At 55.7% G+C, this 15,403-nt stretch overlaps 1 protein-coding gene across 1 annotated transcript; it reads left to right on the plus strand.

Moving 5' to 3' along the window:
- Positions 1-8,000: 8,000 nt before the first annotated feature.
- BARHL2 (BarH like homeobox 2) lies at positions 8,001-12,817 on the plus strand (the record flags this gene model as incomplete). The annotated part of the gene is made up of 3 exons (XM_079776556.1): positions 8,001-8,604; positions 10,456-10,681; positions 12,505-12,817. The coding sequence occupies 3 exons, from the start codon at positions 8,001-8,003 to the stop codon at positions 12,815-12,817; spliced, it is 1,143 nt and encodes a 380-aa protein (XP_079632682.1).
- Between the last annotated feature and the right edge of the window lie 2,586 nt (positions 12,818-15,403).

The raw sequence follows: 15,403 nt of genomic DNA on the forward strand, positions 1-15,403 counted from the left end.
GGAGGAGGCTGCTGGGCGCTGGGCGCTGGGCCGCCTGAGCAGTGGAGGGTCCCATTCACGCGCACAGAACGCGGGCCCGGCAGACACCTGGATCTGTGTGTGTGTGTGTGTGTGTGTGTGTGTGTGTGTGTGTGTGTGTGTGTTGGGGGGGGGTGCGTTTGTATGTGTTGGGGGCACACACCCCAACCCATCCCACTGCTTGCCTGTCTCCTCTCCTCTCTTCTGCCAAGAGCCTCCCATCCTCCAAGAGAAAAATGTTAGTGTGGGCACATTACACACCATTAGGGAGACACTACAGTTTTAATGTGGCCTAATTAGTGCCGCTAACCGAGCAAATATTATTATATTGAATAATGATAATATGATGAAAATATTAATGCTTTTGAACTTTGCCCGTGGGAGCCGTTCCTTCGGTTCTCCCGGGACCTCCCCCCCCCTCCCGCATACTCAGGCCCGCCCGCAGACGCGGTCCGCCGCACGCCCGGGAAGGCGCGCCCACAGGCCGGCCCAGGTCGCGTGTGTCATCGCGGACACATAAACCGCACCCTGGCCCACGCCACCCTTCACCCGCCACGCACAAGGCCTCCTGCCCACGGCGCCCTCCTTTTCTCCGCAGCAGGCCGTAAAGGCAGGCCGTTCAGGGGTCCGATGGGGTCCCTCTCCATTGCGCTTCTGCCCCGCACCGCAGGGACGCGGCGGTGTGAGCGCCCAGCGTGTTCTGCCTGAACCGGGGCCGCCGGGCAGGTGGGGTTGGAGGCGAAGGACCCACTTAATTAGCATTTGAATTCACAGTCCCCTCGTATCGCCAAATACTTCTCCCTTGGGAGTTTGGTGAAAAGCAGGCATTTAACAGTTAGGAGACGCGGAATGCTCAAAATAGAGATTCAAAACCATCATTCTCTCAGCGAGTTTGGAGGGCCAAAAGCACGGGGAAGCCTGGGTGGGTTGGGCGGGGGGCACGGAGGGCTGGGGTCGGGTGCCACGTACCATAGGATCAGCACTCCCACTCCCGCTCCCCCCCTGGCACCCCACCCCAGTCTCCTGCAGCCCCAGGAGCCAGAGGCCAGGGACGGTCCTGCCCTTCCCGCCAGAAGACGGGCCCGCTCTTTCCTGGTCGCTGGGCTGGACCGCGGCCCGGGCCTAAGAAGAGTTTTCAAAGTGAGGCTGCGGATTGGTTCCGGGAAACGTCCAGGTGCTATCCCAGCCGGAGAGCGCCCCCTCTCGGGCTAAATGGCTCCCCTCCCGCCCCCCTGCCGCCTGGCGTGCGGCCCTCGGTGCACAACCCCGCGCGTTGGGGGGTTTCCGGGGGCGAAGTCGGTGTCGGCGGCTCCGCTGGCTCTCCGATGCCGCCCTTCCTCCCGCGCCAGGTGCGTCTGGAGGAGAAGCCGCCGCCTAGCCGCACGTCTAGTCCAGCAGGTTGCGGGGGTAGCGGCGAGCCGTGGGGCCCCGGTGACCCCCGGACTCGGAGGACGCGGCAGCCCCCCGACAGGCTGCGGGCGGTGACGGCGGCGGTCCCTCCCTCCCCGGCGCGGCGCCTGGGAACCCGGCCCCGCCCGCACCGGAGGCGGGAGCCGGGGCGGGGAGCTTTCCATTTGTTCCGGTGATGGCTCCAACTTAATAAGGCGATTGATTAGCGCTCAAAGTGCCGTTTTCATTAGACGCTTGTTAATTAACATCGCAAATGAATTTCCCCTTCCCGGGCTGGCGCGTTCGCCCCGCTCTCCGAGGCTTTCCTTTCCCTTCCGCCTCGGCCCCTCCGTCCCCGCCTGGCCTCGGGAGCGGGTGGGAAAACCGACTCTCTCCGGGAGCCTCCGCGCCTCTGAGCGCGGTTTTATTTTTACAGCGGGAGGCGGCCGTGCCACCCAGGGGCCCTGGCATCCCTCCGCGAGCCAGCCTTCGCTGGGCAATGGATGAGGACGGGTGAACTAAAACCTCTCTCCACGGTCCCCCTCCAACTCGGTCGGCGGCTCCATCTCCACTCCCGCCGGGAAGGGTTTGGGACTCTAGGAAGAAGAAAGGAAGCGGGAGTCGGAGCGGGGAAGAGCGGTCACAGCCTGGTTTGAGGGGGCTGGACCCAGCCCCGCGGTACAGCCCTGCTGCGGGGGTCCGCGGACACGGGCACGCACTTCTGTTCCCGCCAAGGAGCTCCACGAGCATTTCCCTGCAGCAGTCAGGGGAGATTCTGGAGCCAGCACGTGCCCACAGATGGCAGCCTGCCCGCCCTCAGGAGATGAAACATTTAAACCATTTGTGGACATGCTTACATTAGTCCCTATAGCTACCAAATAAATCCCTCTATCGAAGTCCCTCCGCCTGGAACGCACCCCTTTTCTCTCATGACTGAAGGAACACACACTCCACTTCCTTGAGGAAGCCTTTCTCTTCCCCCTACTCCCCCCAGGGCAGGACCCTCCACTTCCTTTTGCATCCCCACTGTAGCGGATTCTCCTTGGCCTCCTGGCATTCATGGGTAATTTCCACCGGTGTAAGCCCCTGTCAGCTCTCCTAGGAGGGTTAGTGTCCCATTCTCCATCACCTGGCCCAGAATGCAAGGTCAGAAATGTTTATGGACTGAGTGGTTGAACAAAATGAGCGAGGAAAGGAAGAAGTGGGGGGAGGGGGGGGAATATGGCTACTGTATGGTAACTATAGCCAGACAAAGCTGCCACCTTTGTGTTGTTCATTTGTCAAACTCTTGCTTCACGTTTCATAAAGAGCTTTCAGACAGAAGGTCTTATTTGGTCACCACAATCACCCTATTCTAGGCAAGGATTTGCCCCTTTAACGGAGAAGGAAGTTGGTCATCAGAAAGGTTACGACGTGCTTTGCTCAAGAACATTGGAAAATGGCAAAAATAAGACTAAAATTCCCTCTCTCCAGCGTTCTTTCATCTACATCTCTACATCAGCTTTTGTGCTGATTGCTCAAGCACAACGCTGCCCATCTAATTCCCAAGGGAGAGCCAACTTTGCTAAATCTCTTCTAAACTACTGATCTGTAAGGTTGTGGTGAAATTATAGTTCTCTCAAATTTTATTATGATACCAGAATGATCTCTCAAATCCTTTATTCCCCAGGAGAATTAGTAATTACATAGACTATCATTTAAACCTGTGGTTCTATTGAAACAGTTTTCAGTTACCTTATTCATTTTCTTCCACTTTACCTTTCTCCCTCTGCTCTCCATCTCCACCCTCCTCGTTCCAGTCTGTTAAGTGGCTCAATTTCAGTGTTTTTCATGTTTTCTCTTTATTATATTATTTTTTTCTAAGCAAATACGCACCAGCCCTTAGACAGTTGGATATATATCGATAGACTGGGGGGTGGGGGTGGGGGAGAAAGAAAATGTCCGATGTTTCTGTAGCGTTGAAACGGCGGCGAGAGGTCACACTGCCGTCAGGGAGTCAACCTTAGAAAGGGAGAGCTTATTTGTTTATCGTGCATCTTTCATAGAAAGAAACAATAGCCGCTCTCTTGGTTTGGGGCTCTTGGCGCCGCCCAGTGGAGACAAGCGCCTTTGCACCTCATTCCGGCCAGTTGGCATTATCTTGTGGACCCTTAGAAACATTCAAATAAAACGACAGGAAGAAACACCAGTTCCACGTTCCTCATAACCTATAGCTGCAACTCTTCAGAGTTCAGTTCCATTTTTTAAAAACCTGATGCTCCAGTTTAAACATTACCCCAAATCTCAGTTATAAAAGTGAGCCTCTGAGAGAGTGTATTGAGGAATGAAACGTTAAAATACACGAGCGTTTGAAACTTTCTCTGTGGTGGGGAGGGAACATCGTTAGTGATCAGGACTGGTGTCTTTCAAAGCCAGAAAGGAAAGGTTGTTCTCTATTATCCACAGTTGACAAATAACTGCTTTTAATGCAAAGTATTATAAGATATTCCAAAAATTAAATCATTTTCTTTCTTCCTTTGTCTTCTTTTAAAGGAAATGAAGGCATGAAAGTGGAAGATCATTTTCAAATCCATGCCAGTTTAGGAATTATATTTATTTGTATTTTAAATCCAGTGGGGGAAAATCTCAGATTAAATCCAGTTAATGCATTTCTTTTCCTGTTACATGGGCATTGAAAATGTAATTCATCTGCACTGTTTTATTTGGGAATTTTTATTTTTTAAAATGAAAAGTTAAATCATGTGCTCTGCTAGAAAGGGCATAATTTCTTGGGTGTATATACAAGGTGGTGCAAAAGTAAGTTTACAATTGTTCGTATGGAAAAGAATACAATAATAAATAATAATACCAGAATAAACTTTGTTTCACGTACTCATGACTGTAAACCTACTTTTGCCCTACCCTATATATATATTCTCAGAAAGCAAAAGAGGAATGTTTCTGGAGAAAAAAGAACTGTGAAAAGTTAAGAAACAAAACTCAACCCCTGAAGAATTTTTTTTTTCATAAAGTTTTCAATCTAGTCTTTGAGTCCCTCTTTGGGATCTTCAGGCCACTAGTAGCATTTCCTCTCTGGTAGGGACCCTAAGATGAGAGCCTTTATAAAGTGAAGGTCCTAGTTTCCCCTCACAATTGTTACTCTGGAAAGCTGACCTAACATCCCACCCAAAGAAAACTTCTAGGATCTTAACCTTTTCTCAAGAAAACAGGATCTGAGCCATTCACAAGGTGGGGCTGACTGGGCTTCTGTTTTGTTCGCTTTGGAGTTTTCATAAAATGAACACTCCCCTCCCCTAACACTTTCATCTTCCTCTCTCGCTTTATTTTTAGATTTCATTTTTTGGGTAGGGTCATATCTCTGTCTCTCCCGCTAATGTACATTATTCCAAGCAAAAAATCCTGTCGAAAAGCCCAACACAACTGTGTGCTCAGCCTTTTGAGCTCTTGAGTCATTTCAAGCATCGGAACAAAACAAAAACAGGCTTAAATGAATTATTTATCAAGGTCAAGAATAACTGATTTGTGCAATGCCATCAGTTCTGGATCTTAAATTTGTTTTCCCTCCTCCCTACTTCCACCCAGAATAGCCTTCAAGGAAAGTGTAGGCTGCAGACTCATTTGCAAAGTTAGTGGGTGATGTCTGAATGAGAAGAGCCCTAATTGATTATTTGAAGGCAAGAATGTGTATCGTAGGCCTGTAGTTCGGACAGGCCCGGCGCCTTTACCACAGAAGCCCAGTGCGCCCCTAAGCCGCTCCAGGCATTATCCGGGCCCTCTGCGGCTCCCCAGCCCAGAGGGGCTCTACCCCAGCCGGCCCGCCGGCCCAACACGCCTCCGCAGGGCCTCCCGCACTCCTCTGGCAGGCCTCTGCGGCAGCTCGCCCCGCATCCCTGCCATGGCTCACCAACCCCGACTCCTCAGCCAAAGTCCCCTGGCCTTCCGAGAAAAAAACGAGAAGGGCCCGGAATGTACATCTCCTCGCCTCAGCCTCTCTCCCCGCTGCTCTCCTCAGAGACAGACCCCTGAAAAAGACGGCATGAAGAAGATAAGACACAGGTCAACACACCCTTGAAGCAGCGCGGGCCTTTTCTGGGTCAAACACATGTAATTCTCTGGGAAGACGCAGGGAGGATGAGTCTCCCAGAACCCCCTTCCTGACCAGGGCTCCAGGGATCCAGTTCCACAGAAAGGCGGCCATCTGGTCCCAGGAGGTTATTTGCCTCCCTGACCCCCACCGACATCCCCGGTCCTCAATAGAAGGAAGGAAGAAAAAAGAAAGAAAAGGAAGGAAGGAAGGAAGGAAGGAAGGAAGGAAGGAAGGAAGGAAGGAAGGAAGGAAGGGAGGGAGGGAGGGAGGGAGGGAGGGAGGGAGGGAGAGAGAAGAAAGAAAAGGAAAGGAAAGGAAAGGAAAGGAAAGGAAAGGAAAGGAAAGAAAAGAAAAGAAAAGAAAAGAAAAGAAAAGAAAAGAAAAGAAAAGAAAAGAAAAGAAAAGGAGAGAAAGCTGTTCTCTAGGAAGTGACCTTCGAGGCCACAACTGAACCCCAGATTTCGGCCCAGCCCTTGAAGACGTTAAAGGCCATTTCATAGCATCATTCTGCACCTAGTCACGGAAGAAATGCCAGCCACTCAGATTCATAGGGTTCTTAAAATGGTAATTTGGAGTAAAATGTAACTCAAAGAACTTTGAATCATTCATTAGCACCTTATAATTACTCTGCTAATTAGGTTGACACGGCACTTAATCAGGAGTAATACGCCGTCTTGTCACTGGCACTTCCCATTACCCTGACATTCAACAAGAGACAGGTTGGAGACGTCCTGGAGAAAATAATGCAAGTTGATACCCTCTGACGAGGCGTCACAGTCAAGCCGGCTGCAGGTCCCCCAGTGGATCCACAGTGACTGTTTCCTTTCCAAATGAGAGAGGGGGAGAGGGAGGGAGGGAGGGGAGAGAGAGAGAGAGAGAGAGAGAGAGAGAGAGAGAGAGAGAGAGAGAGAGGCTGAAAACTGGCTGCGGACCTACCGCCCAAGTTTCTGAACCCCACGCCCGCCCGACACCGCAGTGAACCGCGGCTGCCCTCGCCCACGGAGGCCTGGGACCTCACTCCCCCGCTCCGGAGAGAGTCCGGCCGGGCGTTTCTCCCCTCACGGGCCCGGACTGGTGACTGAACTGGGGCCCCTCCCCAACTCCTCCGCAGAGCGCCGCGCGGACGCGGACCCGTCTCCACCGCCGCTTTGGGACCGGCTGCAGAGCAGGGCCCGAGCCCGGGCGCCGGGGTGTGTGGGGAGGGGAGAAATCAGAGCTGGGAGTCCCCCGCCCACCCCGAGCTCTGGCTGCGGGTCTGCACACTTTCCCGCGGGGTCCTCCAGGGACCCCCTTCCTCTCTCAGTGGCCTCCGACCATCCAAACGCGTGTTTGTGGTTGCTGCGCGGGCGGCCGCGCGGGAGTCTCCGGGTCAGCCGGCCAGACTGCCTTTCCCGCCCGGTGCTTTCCTCCCCTCCCCGGAGCTCCTCGGGAAACGGGCGCCCTCACTGCCCCGCCTCTCACCCCGGCGGTCCCCTCCCCAGGCTCCCCGCGCTCCGCCCTCTCTCCGTGCCCTCCCGCAGGATTAGGGCGCGGACACCGCGGCGGGACGGGGCGTTCGGCTGGGGGCTGCGGGCGCAGGGCTCGGAGGCTTCTCAAAAGAGCAGCGGGGCCGAGCCGCGCTCGCTGACGGGCTCGCGAGCCGCGCGGCCATTGGCTCCCGGCACGTCGGCGTCGCTCGCTCGCGCGGCGCTGCCAATGGGGGCGCGCGGCCTCGGCGGCGGGGGCGCGGGCCCGGCGCGGCGCGGGGAGCCGGCCGTGGCCGTGACGTCACGGGAGGGGGTCGGCGCCGCCCGCCAGCAGCCGGATTACAAGCGAACGCGCCGGGCAGCGGCCGGAGTCGCACCGCATCGCGTCTCCGCCGCCTCCTGCTCCTGCTCCTTCTTTACCTCCTCCTCCACCTCCTCCTCCTCCTCCTCCTCTAGTGGCCGCGACCTCCGCGGCGGCGTCTGCGCCACAACTTTACCAGAAAGTTCAGAAACTCCGCTCCGGGGCGCCGAGTCGCGCGCGGCAGCCGCCTGGGGAGCCGCGGGGGAGATCGAGGGCGCGCGGCCGCCTGGGCTTCGCGGTCGCTGCACCTGCCACGTCCGCCGCCGCCGCTGCCGCCTGGTGCCAGGCGGGGAGCAGACCCGGGCGGCAGCGGCAGCGGCAGCGGCTTCAGGGGTCCCCTCCGGTCGCCTGCGTCTCCTCCGCCCGGGCCCCTCGCGCCGCCGCCGCCGCCGCCCCCCCCATGCGCGAGCCCCAGGCCTCCGCACCAATTTTTGTAACTTTGCCCCAGTCTTCCCGTCTCCCCACCCCTGCTTTCTGCATAAGGGGGAAAAGTTGTGTCGAAACTGCCCACCGATTGCCACCTCCCAAGTACCCTTCCTTCCCTCCCCTCCCCACTTTTAACATTTTTTTCAAGCGGCGACAACATTGCTCAGTGTTTATTTTGTTTTGCGATCGATAGCTTCCTTGGCTTTGTTGGGGCGGCTGCGGAGCGGCGGAGTGGCGTGGACCTCATGTAGGAATGACAACAATGGAAGGGGCCAGCGGGTCGAGTTTTGGAATAGACACGATTCTGTCCAGCGCCAGTTCGGGCAGCCCCGGCATGATGAATGGAGATTTCCGCCCGCTCGGCGAGGCGAGGACCGCGGATTTTAGGAGTCAGGCCACCCCGTCCCCCTGTTCAGAGATCGACACCGTAGGAACTGCGCCTTCCTCTCCCATCTCGGTCACCATGGAGCCTCCGGAGCCGCATCTGGCGGCGGACGGGCCCCAGCATCTCCACCACCTGCACCACAGCCAGCCGCCGCCGCCGCCCGCCGCGGCCCCCGCGCAAAGTTTGCAGCCTTCGCCGCCGCAGCCGCCGCCGCCGCCCGCGCAGCAGCTGGGCTCGGCCGCCTCAGCCCCCCGGACTTCCACCTCTTCCTTTTTAATCAAGGACATCCTGGGCGACAGCAAACCTCTGGCGGCGTGCGCGCCCTACAGCACCAGCGTCTCCTCTCCCCACCACACCCCGAAGCAGGAGGGCGCCGCGGCGCACGAGAGCTTCAGGCCAAAGCTGGAGCAGGAGGACGGCAAAGCCAAACTGGACAAGCGGGAGGATGCCCAGAGCGACATCAAATGCCACGGTGAGTCGCGCGCGGCCTCGGCGGCCTCGGCCGTCCAGCTCCTCCTGCGGGTTCCCCGTCTCCCCCGCGGTCCCCCGCAGATGGCTCGGGTGGGGAGCTATTCCGGCATCTTCGCTGGCGAGGTCGCCGCCACGGTCCGAACGCGCAGGCGGGAGGGAGGACCCGGCCGGGCCGAAGTTCTGTTTGTGGTTACATCTCTGCCTCTCAGCCCACACCGACATCCACCTTCTTTCGTGGCTTTCCTTAATTTTAATTTATTAGGAAGGGGCCAGCGGCGGAGGTGATCTTACGGGAAGGACTTGAGGTTTTTCCGGCCAGAGACCTTGTGAGTGGGAAGAGGGAGACGGGGAGAGAGAAACCCGCTTAGCTAGTTGGTGTCTTGGGGTGTGATCACAACGTGGTACTGACTACTTAATGAAAATTATTTCATCCCCCCATACACACCATGTTTTCTAAACACCATCGCAGGAATTATCAGACTTGATAAAGGAAGAATTTCCGTGTTGGTTAACAGAGCAACTTTTAAAAAAAATTAGATCGTGGTTTACATAGGGACGTTCACAAGGTAAAATGTTATAATCAGTTTTTCAGTGTTTTTAAAACACCCTTATTACCCGATGCCCCCAAACGAATATCTGCATTTTAGTAAGATTTCTGGCTCTTTATTAGTAATTGGGGGTAGAATATATAAAAGTAAAATGTATGGAATTGAATTTATCTATTTTTGTAAAATCCGAAGATGGAAATTGAAATTGTCTTTCAGCTCCCTTTTTCATACAATTTCATAAGTGTTTTGGTCTTTATGGCAAAAGACTTTTAACATAAAAGGAAAGTTTTTTCCCTTTACTAAGTTGTTTATTATTATTATTGTTATTACGACGACTACTATTATTAATCTTTGCCATCTCTGGGAAAGATGTGTGCTGACTGTCTGGAAGATGGGATGTTGGCTTCTCATTTTACTATTACAGCATTAGCATAATAGTGCCCCAAACAGATGTACAGTCTGGTCCTGCGATTTTTGCGTGCACCAACCTCCCCAGTGGGTCAATTAGAGAGATTATTGTTCTTCCTGCAGGGAAGATCAAGGAGCACAGCAAAAACGGGTACAAGCAGAGAGGGATTGACATATCGATTTCCCAGCATTTCAGTAAAAAACCAAAGTTGACAAATGGAATCCGGAAATCTCTGGGCTGTCACCGGAATGGGCTCAGTGGTTTTGAGCTCAGCTCGGGGTCTGGGTGACACATTCTTTCTGAAGCTTTAAAAGACCTGATGCAAGCAGCTGCAGAGAGCTTGAGTCCAACGTTTCCCAAGTGCACCTGAAAAAGGAAAACAAATGCCTATGACTTTGAGTAAACAGAAAACGTGAAATGAAAAAGGTGCCCCCTCCTCAAAACACACACACACACACACACACACACACACACACAAAGCAGAAAGACCTTTTGAAAACTATCAAATCAGAAAAAATAATAATCTTTAGTGAAAGATAATACAGGAAAGGGACAGGATCTTCCCTCCCCACCCTCCAGCAAGGAAACAATAACAAAAGGACCCTTGATTGTAAAGTTTTTTCCTTTTCTTTTAAATTTCAAAGGCGGGGAGATCAGATACCCTTTTAGAACCCTTTTGGAAAGTCCGCACAAAGCTCCACACTCCTTACCCAGAATTTGGTCCTCTTTTTCCATCCCTGGCTGAGGCCCAAGTCTGCCTGTAAGAACGGTGGCAGAGTACAGTCCCCGGAGACCAGCCACTGGCTTGGGAATGTGGAAGTGTGTGCCAGAAGGACACGCCACCCTCCCCTAGTCCAGGTTACTTTACTAAACTGTGTCTGGGTTTCTATCGTAGGAACAAAGGAGGAAGGAGACCGGGAGATTACGAGTAGCCGAGAGAGTCCCCCTGTGAGAGCCAAAAAGCCTCGCAAAGCCAGGACGGCTTTTTCTGACCACCAACTCAATCAACTGGAGCGTAGCTTTGAGCGGCAGAAGTACCTGAGCGTGCAGGACCGCATGGACCTGGCAGCTTCGCTCAACCTCACTGACACCCAGGTCAAGACCTGGTACCAGAACCGCAGGTAAGGAAGGCTGTGTGGGGGAGCAAGGCGTCGGGTCATCCAGGCTGTGACCAGAGCACCAATCTTTTCTCCTGGCCTTGGGAGAAAAGAAGGGACTCAGAGGGCTTGGAGTGGTCACTTGGGGGCTTTCAGGCAGGGGCAGGGATTAGCCACTCCCCCCAAGGAAAGAGCTGTTGAGGAGCCGCTGGAGTTTAGGGAGTTTTGCACCTCTAAGTGTCTTAACATGTGCTCCTTTCACTCTCACATCCGAGTGGTTGGAATCTCCCCCACTTTGTCCCCAAGTCAGTGAGGCCCCACCTTCTCAAATTGAGACATCTGGGCAGCTGACGCTCAGGCTGGTAGAGCATGCGAGGTGCAGCACCCTTTGGGCCTGCCCCAGGCTGGTTCTGAATGTCTGTAGCTGGCCACACGTCCTCGCTGTTTCAGTCTGGGAAGAACTGCCTCAGCTTCCGTGTCCTGGCCGGGGCCTGTGAGGCAGCCAGGAGAGGTAAGGCGGGCAGCAGCAGGCAGGAGAAGGGGGCAGCTGGCCAAGCATCCAGCCTGAGTATCTGCTCCCTGCACCGGCGCCTCAGAGCTCACCTGGAACCTTGCGGGGAAATTAGGAAAGGGGCCGGCAGAGCTTGCAGGCCCCCCAGCCACACCCCCAATTGCAGAGGGAACCCAGGCAACCTGAGGCCGAGGTTACAGTGTGTTTCCAAGCCGGGCAGTTGTCTCCCTTGTCTCGATTTTTTTCTCTCCCCCCTCCTTTGCTCTCGTTTGTGTTTTAATCGTCCATAAGAGTGGTTGGAAGTGCCCACCCAGTTGTCATCTTTACCATAATTTTCTGTCTCATTACATACGGTTCCAGCCACCCCAATTCTGTCGGAAAACATTAGTGTCATTTGTAGCCAATTTAAAATGGGCGACATGTTTATTAATTTGGCTGGAGCCGCTGGGTATGGACGGCCCACCAGCCCCGAGTTCCTTCGTGTGGCATTTGGGCAAAGGCCTGCTCGCTTCTTCTTCTTAACAGAGGTGCCGCGGGGGAGGGAGGAGAAGGAGAGATGCGGATCACGGGTTTTAATTGTTACTCCCTCTCTCTGAGGAGACCAGATCTGGAAAAGCATTTCCCCCTCCCAGAAGGGCCCGGAGGCACTGACCCCTGGGGAGAGCCCTCCCTCGAACGAATCCCGTTCGGAAACCGGGTCGCCGCCTTCCCCACCCTAAGTCCCCTGCCTGCCGTAAGGTCCTGTCAGGTTGATGAGAGAGACGTGTCTCCACACCCCCCCCCCCCCCCCCCGGGGACGGAGAAGGGCCAGGGTCCCCGGCTCAGGGGTCTCTGCGTCCCTTTGTTTACCGGTTCTGCTCACCCGGCCAGGAGAAGGGGGGAGGGGCGGAGAGCGGACCCTCGGGGCTGTTGGGGAGCCCCGGGCTGGGAAAGGGAATTAGAGGAGGAGGGAGAAGGCGGCCCACAGAAACAGGGGTCTTTGCTGGCCGCCAGGAAAGTTTCTGGAGGCACCCAGACTGCGAGGGGTGGGGGGCAGCAGGGGAGCAGAGGGCCAGGAAAAGGCGGCGGAGCTCGTAGAGTTTCCTTTGCGAATGTCGCAGCCATTGAAGGTGTAGAAACTGACTTGGATGCTGGCCACTCGGTGAGAAGAGGGATGTGTGTGTGTGTGTGTGTGTGTGTGTGTGTGTGTGTGTTGCGGGGAGGTGTTTGTTAGGAGATGCGGTTCATTCCGGGTCCTCGGAGCTCTCTCGGCCGCCGGTCGCCCCGGAGGAGAAGGCGGGAGAGGGCAGAGAGGGGACGTGGGTGCCCGGGTGCGTGCACGTCCCCTCTTTTGCAGGACCAAGTGGAAGCGGCAGACGGCGGTGGGCCTGGAGCTGCTGGCCGAGGCGGGGAACTACTCGGCCCTGCAGCGGATGTTCCCGTCGCCCTACTTCTACCACCCGAGCCTGCTGGGCAGCATGGACAGCACCACCGCCGCCGCGGCCGCCGCCGCCATGTACAGCAGCATGTACCGGACTCCCCCCGCACCCCACCCGCAGCTGCAGCGGCCCCTGGTGCCCCGCGTGCTCATCCACGGCCTGGGGCCCGGGGGCCAGCCGGCTCTCAACCCTTTGTCCAACCCCATGCCCGGCACCCCGCACCCCCGGTGAAGAACGGGAACGGAGGCGGTGCTGCAGTCCCCCGCTCGCCTCCTCCCCTACTCGGAAGGCTGCGCTTCCTCTCCCCGCACCGGCCCGGGGCCATCTCGCCGCCGCCGCCCCGGGAAACCGAGCGAGAGAGGAAGACGCTCCGCAATGGGCGGGGCCCCCCGAGGAGCCAGCCCCCCGCGCCCCTCTCCCCACCCCCAGGGACAGGGCTGGGAGGCTCCCACCGCAGTGTGACTGGCGAAAACGCTGACCCCACACTCAAAGTTCGACCAGTAAGTGAAAACATCAACAAAAATGGAACCTCAAGTTCTTTTAAAAAATGACTTTAGGGATCAGGGGGAGGGCGGGGGAGGGGCGAGGAGAGGAGCGAGAAGGGCGCGGAGGGCGAACGGCTGGGCGGAGAGCGGCAGCCGGACCGACGGCCCGAGGCGGAGGGCGTCGCCGCGGACACTCCGTCTGCCCCGGAGAAAAGAGGAGGAAAACTGAGAACTTTGCACTGATTTCTCATGACCTTTTTTCTTTTGGAAAAGTGGCATGCTCCATAATATGGAAAAAAAAAATGTACATTGGAAAGACCGAGTGATAAGTGATATATCATATTTATTATATGTTGTCCAAAAAAAAAGAGTCACTTATATACGTTAGTAAAATATGATTTTCCTTTTCATGTCTTTTTGATTCAGTAAAATAAATGCTTAGACAAGAATATAGATTTTTTGGTGATTGAAAATTACAAGAATAAAGTTTATCTTTTTTTAACAAGTGATGAAATCCAAGGGAGCTGATTTTACTAAAGCAGAATGTATTCTGATGAAGCGTCAGATTTTATTTAGGGGGAAAAAAAATCCTCCCCGGAATATTAAGAATCTGTAAAACCTGTGAAGACGTTGCGTTGACCTGTATACGCGCAGCTCGCTGTTTGCTGCCGGCCCTGCAGAGCCGCTGCTGCGTGAGGTCGCCTTTCTTTGGAAGAGGGCGATTTCAGAGCAGCCGCCCGAGCAAGTCCGCGATTGCAGGCTGCTGGCGGCTGCTAAGCGAGCGGCCAACTTCCCCCGCCGACGGCCTGCCCGGAACCCCCCTGAACCGGGGCTGCCCGCCCCTCCTCCTTCTCCTCGGGCTCCTCCCGGGGCCGCCGGGGTCCCCGGTGTCGGGCGGGCGGCCGCCGCTCCGTGGGCCTCGCAGCTGTTGCGGAGCCTGCGGCCGGGCCCCGGCGCAGCGGGACAGCCTGCGAGCGGGAGGCTGCTGGCCGCACAATTAGGACGCCCGGGGGACTCGGAGAGGCCGGGCTAACGAACCCTTGTGGCGGCTTTGATCCTTGCCTCCTCCTTCCCGACGGGCGTCCACCCCCCTGCCCGCGCCGAGGCTCGGGCCCTGGTGAGTTCGCTGTGCTGGGGAGCCTGGAGAGGGAATGCAAACTCTAGGCGGGACTGGCGTGCCAGGCTTTGTATCAGAGCCTCTGGCTGAGGTGGGACCACAAAATGAGAGGGCGGAGGAGGCCGGCGCCTGCCTCAGGAGTGTGTGTGAATGTGTAGTCACCGTGCCCCCGCCCCGCCCCCAGCACTCAGTTCTGTAAGAGGGGAAAACTGAATGGGGGGGCATGGTGTGCAGTTCTGGGGCTGCTCCCATCTCCAGCACCTAGACACTTCCCGAGGAGCCAGAGAGGAGGATCTCGCCTCAGATCTCTGTCCTCACTCCTGTCCTAGAGCAGTGTCAAAGCGGGTAAGACACACAGCTGAAACACAGCCACACCCGTCCCCCAGCTTTCTTGGATGGTTGAACCTTGGTAGAGTTAAAAAAAACACAACACCAAACATTTTAAGAAATGTGGTGTTTCGTGGGAGTGTGTGTTGGGGAGGAGTGGGAAAGAAGAAGGGAGAAGTGAAATCCAGGAGGCAATTGCCTCCGGCGCCTCGATCAGACCTTTGCTAATGAGGGACTGGTTTGCAGATTCCTCTCCAGCTCATCAATTTGTTCCAAAAAATGGCCTTGGTCTTGTTTGATTCTAACAAAAGGGCCTGGACTGCCCCTTTCCTTTTCTTCCTGCGGAGCCGGGGACGCAGGCAGCTGGCCTGGGCTGGAAGCTGGGTGCCGCGGCAGCGAGTGGGGATGCCAGTGCCAGGGCACTCAGCAGATGCTCCTTGCGCCATCTTAGCTGCTGCTGAGTTTTCCGGTCAAGTCTGAGTAATTACAGAATGATCTGCCCGGGCCTAAAAGACACTTCCCCGGGCTGGGGGGCAGCTAGCTACTGCCACAGCTTCTGTCTGCACTGGCCCTGGCGCGTGTCAGCTTTGGCACAAGGGGGACCTGGAGTTCACACATCCCAAGTTCCCCACCAAGAGTGACTTCAGGTCCAGGTGGGGAAAATACATTAAAAAAAAAAAAAGAACCCTACAAATACAAACAAAGCTATAGCACCCATCTGCTACCAGCAGCTCACCAGCCATTTTGCCACCGCCCCTTCAGGCGGAATTTGGGCTCCGTAGCTGCACAAAGCACGGTGTCTACAGAAACCAAGGTTTCTTAATTAGCCTCATATCCCACTGCTGCTGGCAGCCACTCCCTATCCATCACCGTCCTCCCGAATGTGCT

Source organism: Cnephaeus nilssonii (genome assembly GCF_951640355.1).
Source record: "Cnephaeus nilssonii genome assembly, chromosome: 7".
In the NCBI taxonomy this organism is placed as follows: domain Eukaryota; kingdom Metazoa; phylum Chordata; class Mammalia; order Chiroptera; family Vespertilionidae; genus Cnephaeus; species Cnephaeus nilssonii.